This window comes from Grammomys surdaster, unplaced genomic scaffold, assembly GCF_004785775.1.
Source record: "Grammomys surdaster isolate TR1022 unplaced genomic scaffold, NIH_TR_1.0 125776, whole genome shotgun sequence".
Taxonomy (NCBI): domain Eukaryota; kingdom Metazoa; phylum Chordata; class Mammalia; order Rodentia; family Muridae; genus Grammomys; species Grammomys surdaster.
In genome coordinates this window covers 1,640,637-1,667,603 of record NW_021620607.1, presented here as the reverse complement: position 1 = coordinate 1,667,603, position 26,967 = coordinate 1,640,637, and the positions used below count along the sequence as shown (strand labels likewise).

Below are 26,967 nucleotides of genomic sequence, written 5' to 3'. Positions count from 1 at the left end.
ACAGACATCAGCAAGTGTGGCTGCTGGCAAAAGGGGCTCTTCCTGGTTAGGAGCCTTTGGGAGTTGGGGAGAAGGAAAGCTTGTGTTCTTGACGAAGAGGTTTCTAGTAGGGAGGCAAGGAGTTTTGGTTTCAAATGCCAGGCAAACTTTTGTGGGTCTTTCTGAATAGCTGATTCTTCCTTTGTTGTTCTGCTTTTAGGACACTCTCTAGAGGCAGAACACAACTGCTTGCCTTTTTACATTGTCTGGTTTTACGAGGAAGCCTGTCACAAACTGTTAGCCTGTCAAAACAAAAATTTATTTGGGGGCAATTTATTTTCATTTCATATTTGATCAGAAAAGTGCACCCATAACTATTGAGGGACAAGAAAATTTAAAATACTGTGTTTACTTTGCCAGAGCTGTTCTAAATCCCTTTGTAATTTGATCTTAGTGAATATGTAATAGTTATTTTTGCCATTAGCTTTTATACATAAGCAACTTTTCAGAATTATCTTTTTATTTCACAGGAGGTGTCAAAACTCCGGTCTCAGCTTGTTAAAAGGAAGCAAAATGAGCTCAGACTTCAGGGAGAATTGGATAAAGCTCTGGGCATCGGGCACTTTGACCCTTCCAAGGCTTTTTGTCATGAATCTAAGGAGAATTTGACTCTCAAGACCCCATTAAAAGAAAGTAAGAAAAAGTGTATTTATGCTCCTGTCATTCTCCTTTTTCCCCTTTGTTTTCACAGCAGTTGGTGATATAACTTTTTTATAACCTATGAAACTTTGTTGGTATCCTCTATCTAATATAGAAGAAATTCTTACCAACTTGATGTATATGATACCATTTTCTCCTCCCTTCCTCGGCTTCTGTTGATCCAGAGTCCGTGTCCTTCAAGCCCCATTGCATCTTCCGTAGTCTGTCTTTTATTGCTCCTACCAGCAGCCTCCCTCCCTATTCCCTCTGAACTGCATTTCTCTTTTGCCAAGGTCAGTCCCTCTGTATAGAGCCCACATTGTAACCTAAGTGTGTCTTAGATCCATAATAGTCTTTCACATTTCAAGCTGAGAGAAGTTTTTTTCTTGACAGAAACGTTGTATATTTCAAAATTAAATCCTAATTGCTTAAAATACTGAATATATATGTATTATAATATACATGTATATATGTAATATATATATATACATATATATATTAATTATAATTATGGTACTTCCGTCTTTAAGAAGATCAGCCTAGTTTTAGTTTTGTTTATAATGGCTTAGGAATTTGGTTTAGTTTTCAAGGATTTATTTCGATGTCTCTGGACATGCTAGGCAAGTTGTGCCTGAGCTACGTCCATAGCCTAGTTCATCTGTTAGTAGTTTTAATATAAAATACTTGAAAGTGTTCAAGGCCAGTCTGGTCTACAGAGTGAGTTCCAGAACAGCCAGGGCTATACAGAGAAACCTTGTCTCGAAAAACAAAACAAAAAAAACAAACAAAAAAATCCTTAAAGTGTTTTGTCATACTCTTTTCAGGCAACGCAAACTGCTGCTGAGTCAGATGCAACCTCAAGAGGATCATGAAAGTATACGTCTGAAATACTTGTTGAAGATTATTTTCTTCATTATTCTCGATATTATGTTTATAGTATATATTATATTATATAATGTATTTAATTTCTACTGCCTATTCAGTATATGAAACAGTAATTCAGCATTTGTTATAAAAGTAATTTTGATCTTTTATTTTCTATTATGTGTCTCCTCAATCTTTACCTGTATCACCTCATTCTGAACCATTTGTTTGCTTTGTTGCATACATTGCTTTACCATCAAAATTGACTTTTTTTTTTTAAGATCAGTATTAAACATTTGTCCCTATTCTGTATTCCCTCCATGTTTTTAGCTTGACTCTAGAGTTCTTTCTATTCCAGTAAAGAGTGGAAAGGCTAAAAGCCTTTGGCTTGGTCTTGTCTTTGCCTTGATTTACTGATCATGCTCACCCTGCACTCTGCAATCTGTCTTCTTTTCACCGCAACCAGAAATAAGGGCGCCCTTAACTCCACAGTCGCCTTGGGTTTTCTCTCTTTCTTTTTTTAATCAAAGTGACTGAATTCTTTATTTCTCAATTCTAAATTAAGACACATAGTTTTGCCTATAAACCTACATTTTTTAAAACATTAGTCTGTTAAGTTTTAGACACACTGGAAATCTAGATTTTTTTTCCCCCATTGGTCTGAGACGGGGTTTCTCTGTGTAGTTCTTGCTATCCTAGAACTCCTTCTTTTGACTGAATTGGCTTTGAACTCAGATCTACTTGCTTATGTCTTGCTTGGGATTAAAAGCAAGCGTCATGTGCTCAGGCTCTCATGCAAATCTGAAAAATTTTACCCCTAAGATTTTTAGAGAATTTGTCATCTGAATATCCTCTGAATGTGTGTGTAACATAAAATAAAGCCATATAGAAACTCATATTACCTGACCAGTACTTAATTTTTATTTAATAAATTACAATATTGCTTCTTTTAAAGATGTATTTAATTGTGTCTACCTTCCGTCCTAATTTTTCCCGGAATAATAAGTGATACATTTTCTTCATTTTTTTTTAACCCCTGACTTATGCCAGGGGTAGTGGAACACACCTTTAATCCTAGCATTCTGAAGGTAAAGGGAGAAAGATGAGATCGATCCGCATAGCAAGTCCCAGGCCAGCCAAGACTATTGTAGGCCCATTTCTCAAAAACCTACTTAAGTGTGCTTAAATGCCTTAACCTCCCTTCTAGCCTACCATCCACCATAAAAGGGCAAATGAGGATGTAGACCTGTTTAGAAATAATTCATTGGGCCGAATCCAGTGTTCATTGTCAGAATATCAGCAGTTCAGTCCACATGACTCACCAGTGGCTTGATCCACTTGAATCAACATTCACAAATGGTACATTTCTCTCTACAAAGTATTAACAAACAATGAAGGCAAGGCAAACCAATGCCACAGCATTGTCAAAGAAGACCAGCAAAGAGTGGCAAAGTGAACCAATACCACCTAGTTTAGTTCACTGTCTGTTGGGTTATATTTATACCCTATCCAAACATCAGGTGTTCTGTCAAGTGTCTACTGTAGCAAAACATCACATGCCCTTTTTCCAGGCAGCTTCCAGAAGAACACACGTCTGTTTCAGCAAAACATCCTCCCATGTGTCTGTTTTAGCAAAAAACATCCTTTAATAAGATAGTTTCCAGAAAGAAACCAGAAATTTCCACTTTCAACTACATATTTATTTTTACATTGAAAATTTATGTTAGTCATTCTTCTTTTGGACTCTCAGATTTATACCATTTAATCATAGTAATTATACACAGGGAAAACAGGATAGTCAGCTCTTTTGTGGACTACTGGCTTTGCAAGTATCTATCTACAAGGTAGCATCTGTAGGGCTAAAGATTCACAATCATGAGGACTAGGGTTCAAGCCTTAGGGACCTAGTTAACAAGCCAGGTGTCTGGTGTACACCTGACACCCCAGAGCTGAGACAGGTAACAAAATCACTAGGACTCACTGGCTTCTGGCCTAGCCACGAAGACAGCAAACTTCAGGTACAGGAGGGATCCTACCTCAAAAGAATGGGTGGAGAGTGATAGGGAACCACATCCTATTGCACACACAAACACACACACGACAGATAACTTAGGCTTATTTAAGTGAAATTTCAATAGAGTTCCTATCTTTGATTCATGAGCAAATCATAACCAACATCCTAAGCATATGTGGGTTTATACATTTATACTTTCCTGATTGTTCTTTAGCTCTTTGCTAAAAAGTAAACCTCGATTTTGGCACTTGTTTTTTTTTTTTTAAATCCGTGGGCCCTGTCATCCTGTCTTCTGTTACTACCATGCAATATTTTGATGTTGGCTAACTGAAAATAAATGAGGACCCTGGTGGCATACCAGTTGTGGTGGTTTGAATGAAAATGGCCCCCATAGGCTCATATATTTGGATGCTTGGTCACCAGTTGGTAGAACTGTAAGGGAAGGATTTAAGAGATGTGACTTTGTTGGAGGGCTTATATCACTAAGGGTGATATAAGGGTGAGGATTCAAGGGTGATATAAGGGTGAAGATTCAAATGTATATAAAAATTCTGCATTCTAGCTAGCCCATATAAAAAGACACATAATCCAGGTATTTTATTTACAAGCCATAATCTTAGATTGGGCAGGTTTGGAGCTATGCTACCTCATTTCCCAGCCATATTGCCTCTTGTTACTTGCTGGTTTTCCTGGCTACATGCTCATCCTCCATCTCCTCTCAAGGCGGGCTCCTCCACCTCCATGTCATGTCTTCTTCCAACTCTACTTGCAATCCCCACCCAGGTAACTGAAAACCCACCTACCTCTACCTATTGTCCAATTAATTACCAATTAATTACCAATTAACTTGGGGAACAAGGTTACGTAGCATCAATTGGCATATGTGAGGATCTGTTTGGGGGCAGTCAGATCTTGGAGGCGAATATTTAGCATTTCAATACATACCAATACCAGACCATCCCCCTACACAAAAGCCCTTGCTATTCCCAGTGTAGGATTCTCTTGGCTGGCCCACAAAGTAAATCTGAATAGTTGCTTCCACACCTAGCTAGAAAGTTCCATTTATATCAAGCATGGCACAGTTCCTCATGAGAAACGTGTGGTTGCCACCTCTGTGTTGATGTTTAGGCTTCTCTTGAATGCCATTTCCTTGCTTGTTTTGTTGTTGTTGCTGTGTTTTGTTTTGTTTTGTTGGTAAGATGGTGGCAAAGGCAATGACAAAGTAGTGACAATGGCAATAGCATCGGGATAGTAGCAGAAGAATCTGAACACCCAAGATAGAAAAGACAGATCAGAAGTGATGAGAAAGCTGAGAAAGGCCAGAGAGATGCCTCTTGTTTTCCAGGGGATCTGAGTTCAATTCCATCCCCTGCATAGCAGCTAACAGCTGTCTGGCTCCTATGATCCTATAGGCCCCTCTGACTTTCATAGGCAATGCACACATATGGCATACAGACAAAGATGAAAGTTGTAACAGCTGAAGGTGCCACAGCCTGTTGCACTCTGCTGCCAAAGCCCATTGCTGACAGAAGCCATTTATAGAATACACCAAGGACCCGGGATGCTGTTGTTTAAAACACAGAATGATAAGCCTTCAAAACAAGATCCTAGAACCCTTTGTCCTTGGTTAAACTTCTAGGTTTATCAGTCCCGTCCTTGGACACTCACCTCAAACTGTCAGCAGCAGCATTCAACATGATTCATATTTGAAGGGCTGGTTTTAAAGGCGTGTGCCACCCTTTGCTGAGTAATTTTTTAAAGCTTAATTTCAATATTAGCTCCTGTTGATTTTAAAGTTAAAATTGTGCAGTGTCATAAACCCAGTGTCTCAAAGCTGATCCAAGCCTAAATCGTCTTTGAAACTCCTAAAAATAGCTGTCTGTGCTTCACTCCTAGAAAATGGCTGTACTCTTGTTGGTGTTGTTACAGGCAGGTCTGGGAAGTACTGGTCAGCCGTATTTATTTAATGCTTGGCTAAATTTAAGCAAAACACAGTTAATGGAAATGACCAGATCTATGTATTGTTACCACTAGAGTTTTTAAATTGGCATTTGAAATCGTTAAGCTAAAAAAAAAAAAAAACAATTGGGGAGTTTCACTGAAGTTTCCGTTAATGTAAGGCGTGGAACGTGTGGAATATTTCACAACAGGAATCAATTGCTCAGTGTGCTTCCCAACCGTTGGCTCATGCTTGTCTTTCTCCAAGACACAAAGTCAACAAGTTCTACCAGGGAATTGCAGGGTTTGCTTGTTTGTTTATTTGTTTTTACTTAGTTCTGCCATATGAATTTCAGTAATGGATGCTCTCTTGACTTGCAATTAAACATGAAACTTCTCATTGGGTAGTTTCAAAACTAGCAGGAGGAATCAGCTGCTAGCTTACTGCACTGTGGAAAGCTGCACGAGATTCCAGGATTGGAATGGAAATGCTAATTTAAAAGGTCAAGCGGAGCTGCGCCTCACGTTTTTGGCGTCCGTGTACTCGGTGCGGGCGGAGCGAACAAAGACCCGGCCAGAGAAGCCAGACGCCCAGATTTCCTCTCGCTGCGTTTCCCCAAAAATAGTTCTGGAAAAATGCCTGAAATGCCGGAGGACATGGAACAGGTAAGAGGTAGAAAATTCAAGACGCGGTGTCGACTCCGCGTTGCCTTAAAATCGATTCAAAACGACGGCTACGAGCAGAAAGGGTGTAAAGAAAATACTAGCCGGTGCCATTTATTTCCTTAAGAAACGTTAAGCTTGGGACACAGAATAAACTATCTGGTGTTTCTGATCCAGGAAATCAAGCCCAGTTTAATACATAAGTAAAACGTGAAGCAGAACGATAGTTTCATTCTTCACATTAAATGCAATGAAGTGAAGGCTCTGTGTAGTGTAAGATTTAACCCGTGGTGCCTGCCCAGGCTTTTGTCTTGTGGGGCTTGAATCTGCTAATGGGACTTTCCGTTCCAGTTTGCACTCTTTGAGAGGTGACCCCCACCCCCATCGGAAGTCCGACACCGACTGTAAACAACCTTTTCTTTTTAAGCAAGCTATGCCCAACTTTTGCCCGACAAGCGTCAAACCGTATTCTTCTGTATAGGCAAGCAAACATTTCCTCACTCTCTTACAAGGTTGCTCTGAGAATCACACTGACTGCGGACATCTTTTGAGTCTTCCTACTGAGTACCTTTTATGGTCCCCTCTAGGAAGAAAACTACACACTTCCCAACTAGAAACTTGAAATATTCCCACTTTTAGTAAGGATGAGGGATCTTGGATTTGTCCCTCCCTCGGACTTCTTCTAATTATTCTTATAATTTAGTGTTGGGATAGCTAGCCCTTTTAAGAACCGTAAGACCTGGATTATAAAAAAAAATCGAAAAGTGTTGCGGAGGGGGGTAGGACTCGTCTGCCTTTGTTTTCTCTTCCTAAGAAACGTGAGAGAATAAATTCTTTAGTAGGGGGTGGGGGAGTGGGGAGGAAGAACTATCACCTGATTCTGAGGAAAACTTTTCCCAAGGGTCAGCTTAATCTTCAGTTTAAAAATAAACCAAAAGGATTCTGAAAATAAGGCCTTTGGGGTAAATTCAGGCAGTAGTCACGTTTTGGGGCGAGTTTTGAAGTCCCTTATCGTGGGTGTCTGGATAGGAACACACTGTTGGGTAGAAAGTGGGCGGAGAAAAAGTGTGTCCGGGCTTTTTCTCGGTGTAAATTTCACGGGCTTGCCTGTTGCTGTACTTCGGAGCTTGTAACCTGCAGGTTACAGTTGAGAGCTGAGTCAGACCCTAGGGGCTGTTGTTTCTGATTAACTTTTGAACAACCGCACAGGGTTGGAAGAGTGCCCGGCCTTACGCCCTTCCTTGGCTCTATCATTTTAAGTCTTTGCAGCTCCTCCAAGGCTTGGCTCCAGCAGCCTCCGGCGGCGGAGTCCCCTAAGTGGAGCGTCCAAAGGGCACCCAGGACGCCTGTTAAATCCACTTACAAGTAGACTGGGCTTGTTATCATAGTTGAGTTTCTTGTTCTGCGGTTCTGAGAAAAAAAAAAAAAAACTAAGAATATGCCTTTTAGAAAGTAATATTCTCTCCCACACCTTTTTATTTTTAATTAGCTAAAATTAAACATTTTTCAAAACTTCACAGCATTTTTTTTAGCATTCCAGAAAAACAACTTCCAGAGATGTTAATGATTCAGAGTACAGACCTATTTTTGTCCTTTCTCCTTGCTTAAACAAATAAAGGACCAACCATACCTTGCCTAGATTGGTTGTCCACTCCTGTAACCCCAGCCCTTGGGAGGGGAAGTTAGAGGATCAGAAGTTGAAGGTCTTTCTCTAAGCCCAAGGGCAGCCTGAGATTGAGACTGCCTAAAACCAAACCAACCCAGCCTTAGCTCTGTGTTCATTGGACCACCCTTCTTGCCTCCTAACTTTACAGATGTTTTAGTCTATTTTATATAATACATGCTCTGTTGATTCTTGGGCATTTTGCAGTCTGGAAACCTAGATGGATCGATTCCTTACCCCTTCACTAAGAAGGAAAAAGTAGAAGGAGAGATTTTTAAAAACAACAATCCTAAGACCAAGGAAGCCTGCTTTCATTGCTTGGCATCAGTGCCTGTGTTTAAACGCTCTATCTCTTTAAGAACGGGCACATGGGCTGAGCGCGTCCCTTGAGATCCCGCCCCTTTTTGAATGCGTGGCGAGAGGTGGCCAATCAACAGACGCGGCCAGGGCGGCGGAAGCCGGAAGCGGCAGCCAGGGTCGGCCTGGGCCTAGGGGAGGAGGGCCAAGGGCGCGGGCGCTGCGGCCCCTGGCTGTGCTGCGCTAGAAGAGGCTGCGGTCGCGACTGAAGCGGCGCAAAGACTGCGGGCATGGTGGGCCGGGAGAAGGAGCTCTCCATCCACTTCATCCCCGGCTGTTGCCAGCTGGTGGAGGTGAGGGTTGAAGCATGGAGCCCGGGGTGGCGCCTTTGAGTTTGTTTACCTCTCTCCCTGTAGGGCTCCGCTTACGCCGCTGCAGCCCGGGAAGTGAGGAGGTGAAGGCTCCCCCCGCCCCCGGGAGGCTTGTTCCCATTTGAGTTCTGTATTCACCATCTTTGTTTTGTATTCCTGGATCTTTAAGGAGACGGGGAGAGTGACTTTTCCTAAATGCTGGTGTTGGAGGTGTCAACTTGGTGAATTCATAGTTTGCACAGGGCGCATTACTTTCAGGCACTTTAAGGATGTCAGTGTTTCCAACTGTGCGGTACTGTTAACGCTCAGTCTCTCGGGTAGGAAGACAGGCATCGCCTGGAGTTTATTCAGTAAGGTTTGAGCAGGAATCCCAATGTTTGGCGTTTAACTCCTACGGTTTCTAAGCCACTGTATTTTGCATGGTGGAAGACTGCTGAAAGAAATTGCATGTCTGGTAAACTTCCCCCTGCATGTTTCCAAATCTGGTCCACGGTTCTGTTTCAAGTCTCTTTAGCACTTACCGACCTACAGAATGTACCCAGCACAGTCGATGAGACAGTTAATTCCCAAACTAATGTCATGCAGATGTTAAAAAAAAAAAAGTCTAGGATCTAGACAGTTTTTTTTTAATGCAAACTTTTAATTTGGGGGAGGGTCTTGTGCTTGCTTGAGTAACTGGAGATGAGGGAGTTCCCGTTGAGATAGCGGAGCCTGGTTGAGATAAAGTGGCCTTGATTGAAAGAATGCCTCCATAAGATTAGGCCACTGGCAAGCCTGCAGCGTATTTTCTTAATTGGCAATTGACTTGGGAGGGCGGAGCCCCTGGGCTGGTATAGTCTGGAGTTGTTTAAGAAAGCAGGCTGAGGAGCCAGTAAGCACTTGGGGAAAACCCCAAGGCCTGTGTGAGCTCCTGCCTCCAGGGTCTTGTCCTAACTTACTTCAGGGGTGAACAGTGATGTGAAAATGGTAAGCTAAATAAACTTCCCTGCTAAACTGTTCCTTTGATGTTTTCATACAGCAATAGTAACCCTAACTAGAACGGACTATGTGTTGTCCATGCTGGCCTTGGACTTGACCAGTTCTCCTGCTTCTTCCTAGAAGAGTGCCGGGATTAAAGGTCTTAGCCACTACAACCAGCTGTTAACCAGCTGTTAATGGGAAATTTTTACGTTTGTGTGATGCACGTTCAATATTATCTCCAAATGGCTGGGCCTTAGCTAAAGTTCGAATTCATTTGCAGTTCCAGACTGGTGACAGCATGTGACCAATGGTGTGTGCATAAGAACATGTATTTATGTAGGTTTAATGTGTTTGTACGGTTCAGTAAAAGAAAAGAGAGTGGTAAACCGGGTGTGCTAACTCACACGTCTTTAATCTCAGCACTCAAGAAGTTTGTAGTGGCAGGTAGATTTTTAGAGTGGCCTTTTGTGGTACTGACTTGTTTTGTTTTGTTAAAACCGTCTCACTGTGTATTTATGTCTGGCTTCAAATCCATGGGGATCTGCCTGGCTCAGCCTCCAGTGGACTGGGATTAATGATGCCACCACACCCAGCAATCTTTTTCATTAAAGAAAAAAAAAACGGTACAGTAGCTGGGTGTGGTGGCTTATACTTCAGTCCTATCACTCTGAAAGCTGAGGCGGGATGATGTTCAGGCAAGCCAAGGTTCCATAGTGAGACCCTGTTTCCAAAAAAGCAAACAACAGCCAGAAGGTGCAGACAGCTGTGATTGGCATGCTCCTGTCGCTCTCTCAACTTGTGCCACTGAGATTCACTCTTGCTGCCAGCTGAGAATTGGCAGAGTTAACGTTAGTGAGGCAGCCCGTTACCAATTCCTGTGTGAACAGTGGGGAGACAGAATTGGGCTGTTCCCCTCTGAATTTCATTCCTATTAAGTGATCTGGATACCTTGCTTCTTAAATCCCAAGGGGGTCTAAGGATGTTAGAGAGGTATAGAATGAATGTGAAACCTGAAAGTGTTGTAAGTGAACGTGAAACTTTCTGGTTGGTGGTTGTTGTTGTTTTGGTTTTTTTTTTTGCAGACAGGCCTCTGTACCCAGGACTGGTCTTGAATTCATTGAGATCCTCCTGCATCAGATGATCTTTTTTTTTTTTTTTTAAGTATCCATGTTTGCTAGATGTATGGCTGTGTACCGTATGTGTCCAATACCCAGAGGCCAAAAGAGGGTGTCCATTCCAGTAGACTTGGAGTTATAGGGAGTTGTGAGCGGCCCGGTATAGATGCTGAGAAATATTGTTGTTACCTGCCATGTAGGTGTTGGGACTCAAACCAGGCTCTCCAGCCGCAACTGTTTTCCTTTATGGTGTTTCCCCAGGCCTCTTCATGGTATTTATTACATGTACAGTGTTCTCTGACTCTATACTAGACTAGCATGCTTTGATCCCGTTCATTTCAGCTGTGTGTGTGTGCACATGTAAAAGTATGGTTTTTGAGACAAGGTCTTGCTCATTGTACCCCACTGGCCTGGAGTTCCTTCCGTAGGCCAGGCTGTGCTCAGGTTATGGATATCCTCCTGTTTACTGAGGTCATCACTACACCTGGTTTACAGTTAAAGTCTTTGGAGAGTTATTTCTTGCCAAAGTTCAAAGGAAACATTTTGCCGGCTCAAGGGCTCAAGTCTTCATTTTCATAAATTGCCTGGCTTAGAGCCAAGTGGTGTAATTGCTACTACATGAAGTCTCATTAATTTTTTTAAAAATGTTTTGAAATTGGTTGAATTAAAGTCCTTAATAGATTTTTTTTATATATATATATGCTGCCCGCTCCCATCCCTGTCAGCCCCTTCTGATTTCAGCTTTTGTAGGCGCTGGAAACAGCTGATTTTGGTGTCCTTAAGTAAAGTATGTATGTTTACTAAATCATTTACCTGAAAAGATCTTTGGATATTGCCTATATATGTGTGTGTGTGTGTATACACTTTTTTTTTCCAACTCAGAATTAGGTGACTTTAACAGGATAGGGTCTTGTGATAAAATTTAATTAAAGTTTGAGCCACAGAGCTTATGCATTAGTTACAGGTGTGTGACTCTCTGCTGGCTAAAAACATTAGTTTTAAAAAGGAAAAGTTGGCTTTACTTGAGAATTTGGCAGGAAAGTTTTACTTGATTTTTGGAACTTTGCCTTGGGTATACAGAAATCATATTATTCCTTTAAAATTTTTCTGTGAACACAAATATGTATTTTTCCAATGGCAACACAGATTTTTTTTTTAACCTCCTGTATCTATTAGTCGTAAGTATTTTGTGTAAGGAAATTTAGTGCTGACTGAGAGACATATTAGTTGACCTTATTCCAAATGAGCTCTTAGGAAATATTGACAGATTTTCAATCCCATCAAAATGTGAGACATCATCTGAGCCATGTGCATTTTCAGAGCATCTTAGAAGACATGAAACTCCTGCTGACTACTCAGGGGGTGACATGATCATGTCATCCATCATAAAAGCAAAGGAACTTCAACATGAAATCTAAATCAAATGGGAAGTTATTGGTGGTCTTATCTTAAGTTCTTTTTCTTGATTATTAAAATTTTATTAATATTCATTAAAAAAATTAACTTACGTGCATGAGCATTTCATCTCTGTATGTATGTGTATCATATGCATGCCTGGTACCCACAGAAACCAGAGGAGGGCATCAGATCCTCTGAAACAGGAGTTAAGGGCAGTTGTTAGCTGCCATTTGGGTGCTGGGAGTCAAGGAACCAGTTCTCTCTCTCTCTCTCTCTCTCTCTCTCTCTCTCACACACACACACACACACACACACACACACACACGACCAGAGGAGGGCAGTCAGATCTGTAGTTATAGGTATTGTAAGCCATCCAATGTCTGTCTTCTAGAAAAGTGGTTTGCTCATAAACAAGTCTCTCTAGTCTCAAGGAGACTGATTATCAGTGGGAACTGGAAAGATGGTTGTGGTTAAGAGTTTTTTGTTGATTTGCAGAGGACTCGGGCTCAGCTCCCAGCACCTACCTGTTGGCTCCCTGCCCGTAACTCCAGTTCCAGGTTTTATACCCTCTTCTGATCTCCCGGGCAATGCAGGTAGTACACAAACATGCATGTAGGCAAAAAAATACTCAGACACAGCAAAGAAAACAATTAAACACAAATTCATTAAGTCATGCAGTTGTTGATGCAGTTTGATTGATTAACCTAGCTTTAAAACTGACTTTTAGGTATGTGGTATTAATTTAAAAAAATACTTAACATTTCAGGTATTTGGTACACAATAATGTCTTTAAGAGAATCGTGGCTTTATCCCTTTCATACATCCAGGAGGAAGTGAACATCCCTAGCCGGCGGGTTCTCATTACTGGCGCCACCGGGCTTCTTGGCAGAGCAGTTTACAAAGAGTTTCAGCAGAGCAACTGGCACGCCGTTGGCTGTGGCTTTCGAAGAGCAAGACCAAAATTTGAACAAGTGAACCTGTTGGATTCTGAAGCAGTTCATCACCTCATTCATGATTTTCAGGTATGGGTTTATATATTTGAAATTGAATATGTGTTCTATTAGGAATTGTCTGGCTTATACAGAAAGTGTGCTTGGTTGTGGGAAGTTGTGCTTGAAAGTTGTGACCTGTGAAGCCACCACAGTGCAGACTGCGTGACTTGGAGTGGTGCTTGGTGTTGGGGCCAGAGGTCCCCGAGCATGCTGGGCAGGCGTTCTATCCCAGAGCTCTTAATTCCTCCCTGTCCTGCACAGCCTTGTCGGGAGGCATGGCTTGTGATTATGCAGTGCTTTCCTCGTGATGCTTGCCATGAAGTGTTAGGGTGCCACCTGGGACCGGGGGGGGGGGGCAATGGAAATATTTCTTCTGCTTTAATGTTAAGAAAGTATGGTCATGGGAACGTTAGTAACCTGTTTGCCATAATCCGAGAAAAGTTAGAGGAAAATGAAGACTTTGTTCTCCTTGCCATCAGATTCAGCTTTGGTTCTCTCTAAAAGTGTGATTCTGGGAGCGTGAATATTAGAAATACAGGGAAACCTGATTGGAGGCTGCATGCCCAGAGTGGACTGTATTAAGTCTGTCAAGGGGCCTAGGATATTGTAGTTGAAACATCCCAGATTCTGCACATGCAAGTTTGAAAACAATCCTTGGGCAATTTTTGAGAAAATTGGGTGTGTGGGCAGTCTGTCTCTTCCTCTGTCTCTCTCATTTATTTTTATTTATTTTCTGTGTATCGGTGTTTTGTTTGCATGTATGTGTACACACACAATACATGCATATAGCACCTGTGGAGGTCAGAAAAGGGTGTCTGTCTGATCTCCTGATCTATTTATTCTTGTTTTATGTGTATTGGTGCTTTATCTGCACATATGTCTCTGTGAGGGTGTCAGATCCCCTACAGAGAGTTCTGGCTGCCTTGTGGGTGTTGGGAACTGAACTTGGATCCTCTGGAAGAGCAGCCAGTCCTTTTAAACAACTGAGCTCTGTCTCCAGCCTCTGAAACTGGAGCTATAAATGGTGGTTAGCTATGTGAGTTCCAGCCTCCAATACACAGACATTTAACACCAATCTTAGCTCTTGATCTGTTCTTCTTGCATTAAAAAAAAAGAATTTCTTTAGAAGATCTCCTGCATGCCTCTGTTTTGCTGTATCGGGCTCTTTACATGTGTCTCTTTCGCTCAAATGTGAAGACCTTGTTCTGTGATCTTATTGGTGTGTTGTAGTTAGTTATCAACTTTACAGGAGCTAGAGTCATCTGCAAAGGGAATTTCAGTTGGGAAATGCCTCTAACACGCTGGTCCCCAGGGCGTTTTGTGTTAGTATGACTGTGGGTGAGCCTGGGTTGCTTATGAAAGCAGGCTGAGCCTGCCATGGGGAGCAAGCCTGTGAGCACAGTTCATCCATTGCCTTGCTACCAGTTCCTGCTTTGACTTTCTTCAGTGATGGACTTTGGGGTGTGAGTGATAAGCCATTTCATCCTCAAGTTGCTTTTGATCCAAGTTGCTTTTGTAATAGAAACATAGCTAAGATATGGGGGCTTGCTGCTTTTATAGTCAAATGGACATGTGGTTTCCGTAAATATCTGATTCTTGTTAAATGAGTGGTCAAAAAAAGCTTGAATTTATGAATTTAACTTACAACTGATACTACTTGCCTTTTGTCATGAGTTTAGTAAATGTTAGGGTTGGGGCTTAGCATCATGGCAGAGCACTTAGCAGTCTGTAGGACCTGGGATGTGATGAATAAAAAGTCACAATTGTTGTGTCCATAGTGACTGTTTCCCACTGTATTTGGGATGGAGGCTTATTTTGATTATAGGGAGTTACTATAGTTTTTTTCTGCATGTTTGTCTGTGGATTACTAAGTTTTTACTTTGACTAGGAATGTAGCTCGGGTTGACGAACCTGGCTAACGTAGTGTGCAAAGTTCTGGTATCTCTAGCACTGCCTAAAAAAGTATATACAACAAAAGAAATTGTTCCTTCCTTGGCAGAATGTGTGTGTGTGTGTGTGGTTTTCTTTTCTTTCGTTTTTTGTTCTGTTTTGTTTTTTAGAAAAAAGAAGTATGACAGATAGTGGTAGCACACACCTTTAATCCCAGCACTTTAGAGGCAGAGGCAGTTCCAGAACAGCTTAGGGCTATACAAAAAACCCTGTCTTAAAAAACTTAAAAAAAAAAAAAAAAAAAAAAAAAAAGGTAAGTGAAATAAAAGGAAAAAAATTAAACCTATTTATTCTTAATTGGAGGCATGTTGACTTAAAGAGTCTTTTCTTCCCCTGAACTTACTCTAAAGAAGCCATGGTTCTCTGTTCTCTCCACTTTGGGTTAAAACTCAGTGTTTGACTTTCAGCCTCACGTCATAGTGCATTGTGCTGCTGAGAGAAGACCAGATGTTGTTGAGAGTCAGCCAGATGCTGCTTCCCAGCTGAATGTGGGTGCCTCTGGGAATTTAGCAAAGGAGGCAGGTAATTATCACTGGATTTTTTTTCAAGACAAACTTATTTTATGGCCATATATTTATATGTTGCATTTATGTCTGTACACCGTATGCATTCCTGGTATCCTTGGGTCCCAGAAGAGAGGGCTTCAGATCCTCTGGAACTGGAGTTGCAGATGGTTCTAAACATCCATGTGGGTTCTAGGAGCCAAACCCCGGTCCTCTTAAAGAGCAGCCAGTGCTTTTAGGTGTTGAGCCATCTCCCCAGCCTCCTTCACTGTTTTCTTTTTTTGAAGTTGAAAGTTTTATGGCTGTCTTACATGTGGTTTTGTTCATCTCAGAGAAAACATGAGACACAACAAAACACTCTAAATTTCATGCAAAATTAATGCACTGGATTTATCTTTTCTTCTTGTAGCTGCAATTGGAGCATTTCTCATCTACATTAGCTCAGATTATGTGTTTGATGGCACAAATCCCCCTTACACAGAAGAAGATATACCAAGTCCCCTGAATCTGTATGGAAAAACAAAATTAGATGGAGAAAAGGCGGTCCTGGAGAATAATTTAGGTAAGATGCAGCTTGCTTGGCCCTGATTGTTTTTGAAGACTGTTGTTCATGAAGAGACGTGTTCTTAATTTATTAAAAATATTCAGAATTGGTGTGTATGTCGGGAGATTGTGTTTTACATTCCTGAACCCCAGCATTCAGAAGCTGAGGTGGGAGGATTGTGAGTTTTAGTATAGCCTGGACTATATAGTGAGCCCCTGTCCTCTCCTCTTCTAATTAAAAACAGAAAGGGGGAAATGAGCTATAGGTTACTAGAAATTAGGCAGTGTGGGCAAGTTGAGAGGTCAGTAGGTAAAGGTGATTGCCACCAAGCTGATGACACGAGTTGATTCCCAAGATCCACGTGCTGGAAGGAGAGAACCAGCTCCCTGCAAGTTGTCCCCTGATTTTCACACGTGTACACACACACAAAGGTAAATGTAATAACGTTTTTCGAGGTATTCTATACCATCTTTTTCTTTTTTTCCCCATGTGTGTTTATGTTCTCACATGTATATATAAAAATAATTTATTTAAAAATAATAAGAAATGTAAAACTGGGAGCATGAACTCTCTCCCATGTGCTGATTCCTCAGGAAGACAAGCACAAAATGAAGGTTCTTAAGATAGGAACTTTTGTATAATATTCTTTCAAGTGTTTCTGTTTTGATCCATACTCTGACTTGCTTCTCATTGTATGTGGTACCAATTCTGCCATGGCTTCTTCCTGTCTGTGGAAGTACCATTCTCAACTTAATTTCTGTCCATGGCAGCATCATGCTCAACGTCATGACCCCTGTGGAAACTGACATCTTACATCATAGAGTACCCCTGACAGCCTACCACCAGCTTGTGATGCCCTTGGGTTTTTGGTTTTGTAATATTCTGACTCAGTGGTGGAGTACTTGCTGGATGTGCCTGTGCCCCAGGGTTAAATCTGCAGTATGGCCAGACAAAGTACATTATAAATGAACCAGCAACCCTGCGGAAGTCTCCTTAGTGCCAACCTCTCCTCTTGCTTTGCTTCATAACAATGCACAGAACAGATCATTTATAAAGAACTAGAATTTACTTCTCACAATTGTGAAGACTGTGAAACGCAGTATCCAATAGCTAGCAGGTATGGTAAAGGCCTCAAAGAACCTAACCAGATATTGCTCAACTCTTTCACAGTTGTATCTTCATGACCTAAACATTTCCCCAGTGCACCTCCCCATGCCAACACCCACCCTTCACCCCCACCACCACCTCCCCACACCCAGACACTGTTGGATTAGGAATTAAATTTAAATATATAATTTCCGGTACAACATTCAAACCTTTGTTTACTTGCTCAGTTATTATAAAAGGAAATACATATCGACTTAAAGTGCTAATATTCCAAAGACTATCAAACCCCTCACCAGTACAAAATCTAATTCTGAATAATTCTTCATCCGAGGTTTTAAGAGTATGAACACTCAACCGTACCCCCAGATTGATCCGTTTTTGTTTGATACTTTTTGTGTGTGTATACTTGGTCACATTCAATGGTGAATCAATCCCCAAACACTTGATTGTGTATCTTCTAAGGATAACAGCGTTGTCTCCATAATCAACAGCTTGCTTACAGTCAGGAGGAAAACTTACACAGTTGTACTCCTGCTATCAAATATGTAGCCTGTAGAGATGGTTTCCCACTTGTTCCTAAATTGTCCTTCACTGCTGTTGTCTTCATTTGACTACCAGTCATGAGTATTCATTTCGTTTGGCTGTCCAGATAGACTCTATTTATAATGACCATAATAGCAAATTAGATAAAATTCTGTTTAGGGTAGTAAGTATTTAAAATAGTCGTGATTATCCTTAAGTTCCTTCAATATGAGCTCCTACTTACCATCTTAGTACATTTTTATTAAAAGGCAATGTTTCTACATTTCTATTGTTTACATGCACACAATTTCTCTTTCTACTGAAACTTGGACGTGTATGAGCCAGCCATAAAGAATCTTCATGTATTGTCCCTAGGGGCTGCTGTGTTGAGAATTCCTGTCCTCTATGGGGAAGTTGAGAAGCTTGAAGAAAGTGCTGTGACTGTTATGTTCGACAAGGTGCAGTTCAGCAACAAGTCAGCAAACATGGACCATTGGCAGCAGAGATTCCCCACACACGTGAAAGACGTAGCCAGTGTGTGCCGGCAGCTGGCAGAGAAGAGGATGCTGGTGAGTCCTGAAGGATGGGGCCTGACTTCTGTCTTAGTGAAAGGTCTGCTTCTCTTCCATGCTTGAACATATGTGTACGTAGATTATCACGGACTGAAAGTTGAACATGTTTTTTTTTTTTTTTTTAAATACTTTATTTAATTTTATGTGCATTGGTGTTTTGCCTGAATGTATGTCTGTGTGAGGGTGTCAGATCCCATGGAACTGGAGTTCCAGACAGTTGTGAGCTGCCATGTGGATGCTGGGAATTGAACTGGAGTCCTCTGGAAGAGCAGCCAGCATTGTAATTGCTGAGCCATCTCTCCAGCCCCCGAATGTACTTTTGAAAAGTAGAAAATCAAACAAAAGTATGTTATATACAAAGTAAAGGCTGTACTCATGAGGTTTGTATGCAGGAAATAAACTCAAACACAAAGATCCTGTCTCTGTCTTCCTAATGCTAGGATTAACTACACACAGCTCAAGTTCTTGTTTATATTTGTTTGTTTTATTATGCATGTGTATGTCTTCATGAATTTGTGTGTACCACATGTCTGCAAGTGTCCAAGGAAGCCAGAGGCCATTGAATCCCTGGGAACTGAACCCAGGTCCTCTTTAAGGAACAGTAAGCACTCATAAGCACTTAACCATCTTCCAACCCAGAGTGGAAATGAATTTTAAGCATTTGGGGAAGTTGGCACTAAATACAGTATTGGTAAAAAGATTGGGAACAGTTTAAGTAAGTAATAATAGAGCAGTAATAAGGCTGGCTATAGCATGACTACAGTTTTTGCTGTATGAAAATTATGCCAGTGTATGTAGTGGATAAACTGGCCCTTTCTTAAAGTAGGTGGAAGGCAAGTGCCATCACCAGACATTGCCCTTTGACCTCCACATACATGCTAGGGCATGCACACCTGTGCTCTCTGAGCTGGAGAAGCTGGAGTGAGCCTCATCTACAAGCTACTTTGGAGGATAGCCTTGGCTGTGTGAGCTCCTATCTCAAAACTATGTTAAATTTTGATTCTACCTTAGAATAGTTTAAAATGATCAATAAAATTAGTCACTGTCTAAAATTGAAGCTGGTTGTATTTTTTCAAAAAGTTCTTATTTCTATAAATTGCTTTTACTGTTGGAATATTTTGGACATTGATTTTAGGTATTTTGAAAAAAATAATTTTAAAAAGTAGGTTTACGTTCTTGGACCTTTCAAATTAACTTTCTCTGTTAAACCTTACTATTTGGAAGGAGACATTTGAAACTGTGTTGATTTTTTTTTTCCTTGTAATCGTTGTTAGGATCCATCCATTAAGGGAACCTTTCACTGGTCTGGCAATGAGCAGATGACCAAGTATGACATGGCGTGTGCAATTGCAGATGCCTTCAACCTCCCCAGCAGTCACTTGAGACCTGTAAGTCTTGATACCCGCCTCCTGACTTCTTAAGGCTATTGCCTTAACACTTTTCTCTTTTGGGTAGCTAGTCAAAATGAACTTGGCTTGGATCTTGATAGTATGTGATGATAAATTATTCCTAGAGAAGTCTGAATGTATTGATGACGTCTGTAGAGAAGCATGGGTGGGGCTGGTGAGCTGGCTGGGAGGTGGAGGGAGTTACCTGCTGCAAAGCCGACGCCCACTGGCTGTCTTCTGGTACTGTCTGCATATACTCTAATGCAGACACACTCTGCTGTCTTGATGGCAGCATGCTCTTTTTTTTTTTTTTTTTTTTTTTAGCTCTGGTAATACCAGTTTCTGGTACTAAAGAAAAACTGAAATAAAGTTATCAAGCCTCAAGATGCTACTTCCTTTACTCATGGTCTGTATTGTTTTCCTCTAAAGATTACTGACAGCCCTGTCATAGGAGCACAACGCCCCAAAAATGCTCAGCTCGATTGCTCCAAATTGGAGACCTTGGGCATTGGCCAGCGGACACCATTTCGAATTGGAATCAAAGAATCCCTCTGGCCTTTCCTCATCGACAAGAGATGGAGACAGACTGTCTTTCATTAGTTTATGTGTTGTGTATTTTTTTAAATGAGAAGTATAGTATGTGGCACTTTTTCAAGAATAAAGGAAATAGTTTTGTATGAGTACTCCTTAATTGTGACACATGATCCTTCAGGTAAATGATGCTGTTGCACTAGGGGAATGTTGGACCGACTGAGGGCAGTCATGACTTTCTGTTGATTGTTTTATTCTGGCTTACCTTGCTATACAAGTAATATAAATTATGATCCGTAATGTCTGAGGGTGGGATGAAACAGACTGTTAGACTTTGGATGAAATGCATTGCTCATTCCTATAACTTTTTTTGTTGTGGTTTTGTTTGTTGGCTCTTGTATATTGATAGTTTCAATGTGTGTAGAATCATATGAAAATCATCGGTGTTCATTATTTGCATTGCTTGAGCCCAGATCAAAATGCTTGAAGAAAAGAAAACTTTATTTTTGCAACTGTAAGTATGGTTTTTAAACGCTTGATTCTTTAATGTGTTATGTATATCAGAACCTGTATAGCCTGTTGCCTCCTTCATAGCACCGTGTGGCAAACACTTGAGAGAGTGCACGTGTGTGTATTTTTTTAATATAAATACATATATATGTCTCTTTCCTTCTATCTCACTAAGTGATGTTTCATACATGTGGTTATAATAATGAGCCTTGTAAGTCTTTTGACCACTTCTGAATAATAATAAATATTATTGCTGGCATGTAACACTTTGGCTTCTTTTGTCTTTGCTTTCTTTTTAATGTAAAGACTGCTGGCTATGGTAGTCGTGTCTTCAATCCCGTCAGAAGCAGGTAGACCTCTGCCTTTGAGTCCAGGCTGGTTTAAATATCAAGTATCAGGCCAGCCAGGGCTACATAGTGAGACCTCGACTCAAGAAAATAAATAAATGTGAGGACTAAAAGAAAATAAATAAATGTGAGGACTAACTGTAAACCAATTGTTCTCCTGTTTTAGTTTGTAAATTACATACCTATAATACCTGGTATGTAATAGCTTGCTGTGTGGTATAAGTGGACCTGGATAAGCTTAACACTTGATCTAGAAGCATCTTTTTGTACCAATTGATTAGGAACAACTCCATGAGAAGTGCTGTCAGGAGGATGAGCAGTGTCTTACGTGTCTCATCTGGACTGTCATTTTCAGATGACCTTAGCCTCACCACTGTCTTAACTTTTTCAAAAGTTTACCTAGAATTTGGGAATTAGAGTAGATCCTATTTGGACCATTTGGTTACAGCAGCCGTCCCCAGACTGCATTATGTCTTGGAATTATGTAATTTCTGATACCATGGATTGATGAGCACTATTATAGAATATAAAAATTACAGCCTGCTAGCTAGGCATGATGGTATATTTCCTGTGTTCCCAGCCTTGGGAGGTTGAGGCAGGATTACTGTGAGTTAAGGCCAGCCCCTTAAATAGCGAAAGCTAAAAAGTGAAATTGAGAATTTGTGAATTTTTTTCAAATCGCTATATTGTCATGCTTCTAAAATTGTGTGTGTGCATGTGCACGTTAGTGTGTGTTGCCTGCAATGTAAGTACAACGTATGGATGCCTGCTGCCAGATAAGGGCATCTGGTCCTCTGGAACCTGGAGTTAAAGACTTGTGAGACAAACTATGAGTGCTGGGAATAGAACCTGGGTCCTTTGCAAGAGCAGCCAGTGCTCTTCACTGCTGAGCCATCTCCATCTAATTGCTGCATTCCACACAGTGCAGAATGTAAGTTTGTGTGGACTATCATTTCTTTGGGAGCCAATCCCCATTGTGTATCTAGGGCTTTGTATATTGAGAATATGCTAAAGTGACGTGTATATATGTCTTAGTTTGGGTTTCCATGGTTGCGAAGATACCGTGACCAAGGCAACTCTTATAAGGACAACATTTAATTGGAGCTGACTTACAGGTTCAGAGGTTTAGTCCATTAGCATGGCAGGAAGCGTGGCAGCATCCAGGCAGACATGGTGCTGGATAAGTAGCTAAGAGTTCTGCATCTCTATCCAAAGGCAACCAGAAGAGACTCTTCCAGGCAGCTAGGAGGAGGGTCTCAATGCCCACCCTCACAGTGACACACTTCCTCCAACAAGGTCACGTCTCCTAGTAGTGCCACTCTCTGGGCCACACATCCTCAAACCACCACAGTGCATAAGCTCACATTCTCGATGTCCTCTGTGTAACCAACAGCACAGCACACATTTATTGCTGTTGTCTTGACTTAGAGTTTTGTATCAGTTATGCTGAATGTTAAATCTATTTTTTTGTTTGTTTTCGAGACAGGGTTTCTCTGTATAGCCCTGGCTGTCCTGGAACTCACTCTGTAGACCACGCTGGCCTCAAACTCAGAAATCCGCCTGCCTCTGCCTCCCAAGTTCTGGGCTCAAAGGCATACGCCACCACTGCCCAACTGTTAAGTCTTGTTTTTTAAGTTTCTGAGTTTGCTTTTGCTGGCTTCAAACTTAAGATCCTCCGTCTCAGCTTCCCCAGTGCTTGGATTTACAGATATGTCATGGCAGTTCAGAAAGTATTCTCCCAGTGACACAAGAGCCTCCTACTTTAGAAATCCCACAACAGAATAACGCTACCCTCTGGATAGAGGCTTTAAGCATCTGGGTATTTGGGAAGGTGTCCTTTTGGAGCTCCAGTTCCACAAGCTTTGATGCCCTCTTGTGGCCCAGCAGGAACCTGCCCTCGTGCACATACCCACACATACATGCACATTATCCCCCTGAATTTCTGCCACGAGCGTGTTTACATAGTTCTGGAAATATATTTAAATAGATGTTAAAGAGAAATTTCTTTGTATGTTTTGTCAAATGACTTTGGAAAGCTTTTTTTTTTTTTTAATTTTAACCTCATAAATGTCAAAATAATAGGATTTAAGGAAATAGCACCTATTTTCACAAGACCTGGGGACCATTTAGTTATCCTTGGAAACGGAACCATTAAAGTTTATGTATTTACTTACAATGGATTATATCAAATCCATTACTACAACAGATTAATTGTATAATTGTATCAAGTAAAACATGGCCAGGAAGTTGCTTCATTCCTCCAGTCAGCTGTTTTCTGCTGTCCCCTACTTGACTCCATTTTATAGCATACATACATACTACATGTCTCTGAGCAATTTCTATTTTCCGTCAGAGTGTTGTAGATTGCTGAGGTTGCCGTTTTTAAAATGTGAATTTGACAAAAGGGTTTCTGAATGTTTCAATTTGAGATGCCAAAGCTTGTTGAGTAATAAGCACTGCTGGGTTGGAGGGCTGGGGATAGTTGTTCAATGTCACCCTTGCACTCTGAGTGTGCCTTTAGTTACTTCTCTGTTGCCGTGGAGACACAATGATCAAGGCAACTCATAAAAGAAAACATTGAATTGGGGGCTTCTTTGACACTTTTAGAAGCAGAGTCCATGACCATTATGGCAGGAAGCTTGGTGGTAGGCAGGCAGGTATGGTGCCAGAGCCCTAGCTGATCATAGCTTGATCTCTATGGGACCAAGAGAACTAACTTTATTGGAATGGTATGGGCTTTTGAACCTTCCAAACCCACCTCCAGTTACCTCCTACAAGACCACACCTTCTGGAACAGTTCTACCAATTGGGAAGCAAACATTCACACATGCACAGTGGAGGCCACTCAGTCAAACCACTACAATATCCTTTAGTAAAACAGGGACTTCTAGTGCCTGGGGAAAGCCATTCTGCCCGTTCTACCCAGGTCTTCAACCCTCCCATATTACTAAGGGATACATGCCTGACTCTCAATCCATTAACATAACTGTTATGCAAAACACCCACGTGAAAACACCTAGAGTAATGCTTGACCAAATATCTGGATGCTCCTTGGCCCAGCCAAGTTGTCAGACAAAATGTAATTAAGAATCATCATCCGAGCATCCCAAGATGTTCATTATACCCTGGTTTTTTTCAACCTTAAAAAATTTGTGGGGAAAAAATATCTAATATAACCTTTATCATTTCAAGGTGGACGTTCTGCTACAGTTAAGTATATTCACACATTTCCACAACTATTTCCAGAACTTGAACCTTTGTACCCATGACAGCTCATCCCTTCACTCCTGTCCATACCGTACTCCTAGGCAGTCTTCAGTCTCTGAGTTTGACACCTACATAAGTAAAATCATACAGAGTTTGAATTTGACTGGTTTGTTTTAGTTAGCATCATAATGTCCCCAAAGGATCATTCTCATAGCATGTGCCAGACCTTCTTTCCAAATGCTAAATCATGCCCTGGTCTCTGTATATACCACATTTTATTAACCTGTTGTTGGACATTTGGGTTGCTTCTACCTCTTGGCTATTGTGAATGATGTTGTAGCAAACCTGCATGTATCCCTCTGAGACCTTGCTTTCAATTCATTTAGGTAAATAGTGAGAAGTTGAGTTGCTGGATTGTTTGGTAATTTTAATTTTGGGAGGACTATTGAGTTGCTTTTTATAGTAGCTGCACGTTTTGCAGTCTTCCTAGGAGAACACAAAGTCCCAGTTTCTCTACTTCTTAACATTATTTTGCTACTTCCTCTCTCCCCCCCGCCCCATAGTGGACAACCTGGTGCATACGAGATGATGATCTGACTTTTTATCACATATATTTAGCATCTATAGAAATATTTATAGCCCATGTGTTTCCAACTATATACTTTTAAAGTTTATTTTAAAGATTGATTTTTTTTTAATTATATGTCTGTGTGCTGGGGTGTGCATCCAGAAGAGGCTCTTGGATCCCCTACAGCTGGAGTAGCAGACTGTTGTGAGTCACCAGAATTAGGCTCTGAGAACAGAACTTTGCAAGAGCAGTACATTCCCTAAATCATTAATCCTTCCTTCCAGCCCCTTTTTATGTGAATGCAAAAAAGAAATACAAAGAAAAAGGAAGGACATGATTGCTCCTAGGTATAGTGAAGGAGAAAGTTTATTATAGATTTTCTTAAAAAGATTAATTTATTGTATATGACTACACTGTCACTGTCTTCAGACACACCAAAAGAGGGCATTGGATCCCATTACAGATAGCTGTTGAGCCACCATGTGGTTGCTGGGAATTGACCTCTGGAAGAGCAGTCAGTGCCCTTGACCACGAAGCCATCTCTCCAGCCTACGTCTGTTATAGATTGATGTATAAAGCATAGAATCAGAGACATCTATGAGATGCCAACATGATTATGACCCTGAGCCGTGTGGGGAGAGGGAGAGTGGAAAGAAGGAGAAGGGAGAAAGAGGAACCAGGTGTAGCAGCCAGGAGAACAAAGGTACAAGAGAGGCAGATAACTAAAATGGCTGGATTAGATAAGGAAGAGCAGCCCCACCCTCGAGGCTGGAGTTCAGAGTAGCAACTGGGGTATACAAGCCAGGAGGACCCTGCAACAGGTAAGGACTTAGCATTGCTGGGGGAACCTGGTGGCCAAATCTACTCTGATATGTTAATGTTGTTTTGAAGCATATATCAGAGCACACACCCAGCAGGGTAAAACAATATTCCTACTGCTATGTGGCAGCTCCCAACAGATTAACTGAATTCTCTTAACTCTAACTTTCCTGAGAATTTTTGGAGTTCCTTGGATTCAGTCGGTACCAAAGGCCGTGCAGAAGAAACAACAGATGGCTTTAGAAGTCATAGAATGTGGTCCACCGGTTATTACAGCCACATGAGTGAGCCTCAGTGTGGCACTACCCCGAGGACCACATGTCCTGAAGAGGTCTGCTCTGCTTGCTGCCCTCACATCCTTCTTAATCTAAAAATTATATGAAAACTCTAAGGGGGCGTCCAGGCCCTCACTGGACAGAATCTCTGGCACTCACAATGATAATGCTTGAGCTCCCTCAGGCATCGCTGCTGGAGCAGATTAATGACTCAGTTTCCATCCTAGGAAAGAACATAGAGATACAGGCTGGCAGCAACCACCACCACCCTTAGAAAGCACTTGGCAAAATGAAATGGTTAGTGAAACTAGGTTGGAATGTTTTGATTACCAGCTCTGATTTAGAAAATCTTAGAAAACTATTTGAAGTTCAGAAAGGCACGTTTTTATTAGTTAAACTAGGGATCCTTTATGGTCAGGACCAAGAACAATGGTAGCACTGTCTGATGTGACTCTCACTGAGGCTGGACTGGTGATGATTTGGTTTCTTATATCCATTTTTTTCCCTTAGCTTCTTGCTATGATTTAATAAGAATTACTGATGAGTAGATAAGCATTCTGAAGATTTAAGGTAGATATAACTGATTTTTATATAAAAGTTGAGATTTGTGGTTCTTTTAAGATTCTCACACTATCTTTAAAGGTAAATAATAAAATAACTACCCCTTTCTTTGTAACCACAAATTGCTGCCTGCCAGTAAGAGACACTGGCTGAGAAAACCACCTTGCTTGTTCACTTTGTTAATCTATAACAAGTTGCTTAGTTAAAAATGTGCATGGGTTTTGGGGACTAATTTGTTTTTTTTTTACTTATACTGGGTGATGTTATTTCTTGTAAAGGTATTGAGAAACACACTGTTTTTTCACAGTCATTCACTAGAGGAAAACTAAAATGTAATCATATTGTAATTTTATACTGCTTGAAAGACTTTGCTGGGATATATAAGAGATGGAAAAAAGAATGAAGGGTGGGGATTGGAATATTGTTCCTTCCATCCATCAGCTGTGTGTGTGTGTGTGTGTGTGTGTGTGTGTGTGTGTAAAATGCTTGCTGGAGCTTTGCTTTAACTATTCTATGTACGAATGTGTATATGTCTCTCTCTCTCTCTCTCTTTCTTTCTTTCTTTCTTTCTTTCTTTCTTTCTTTCTTTCTTTCTTTCTTTCTTTCTTTC

General features: G+C 41.1%; 2 protein-coding genes across 3 annotated transcripts in view; both read left to right on the top strand.

Moving 5' to 3' along the window:
* The window catches only part of Hmmr (hyaluronan mediated motility receptor), a 28,303-nt gene extending 26,769 nt beyond the window's left edge, over window positions 1-1,534 (top strand). The window contains exons 17-18 of the mRNA XM_028789046.1: window positions 510-672; window positions 1,503-1,534. Of these exons, the coding sequence (XP_028644879.1) occupies window positions 510-672; window positions 1,503-1,522 (183 nt within the window). The 3' untranslated portion in view covers window positions 1,523-1,534. The remainder of the gene's footprint in view (window positions 1-509; window positions 673-1,502) is intronic.
* Window positions 1,535-5,758: 4,224 nt separating this feature from the next.
* On the top strand, window positions 5,759-20,844 carry Mat2b (methionine adenosyltransferase 2B). Of its 2 annotated transcripts, none has more exons than XM_028789040.1 (7): window positions 5,759-6,160; window positions 12,789-12,983; window positions 15,311-15,425; window positions 15,816-15,968; window positions 17,955-18,148; window positions 19,426-19,539; window positions 19,969-20,844. In XM_028789040.1, exons 1-7 carry the CDS (start codon window positions 6,131-6,133, stop codon window positions 20,137-20,139), a joined length of 972 nt encoding a protein of 323 aa, XP_028644873.1. In that variant the 5' UTR covers window positions 5,759-6,130; the 3' UTR covers window positions 20,140-20,844. The 2 variants fall into 2 exon arrangements, with proteins under 2 accessions (XP_028644873.1, XP_028644872.1); XM_028789039.1 differs by lacking the exon at window positions 5,759-6,160 and adding an exon at window positions 8,266-8,470.
* The last annotated feature ends 6,123 nt before the right edge of the window (window positions 20,845-26,967 follow it).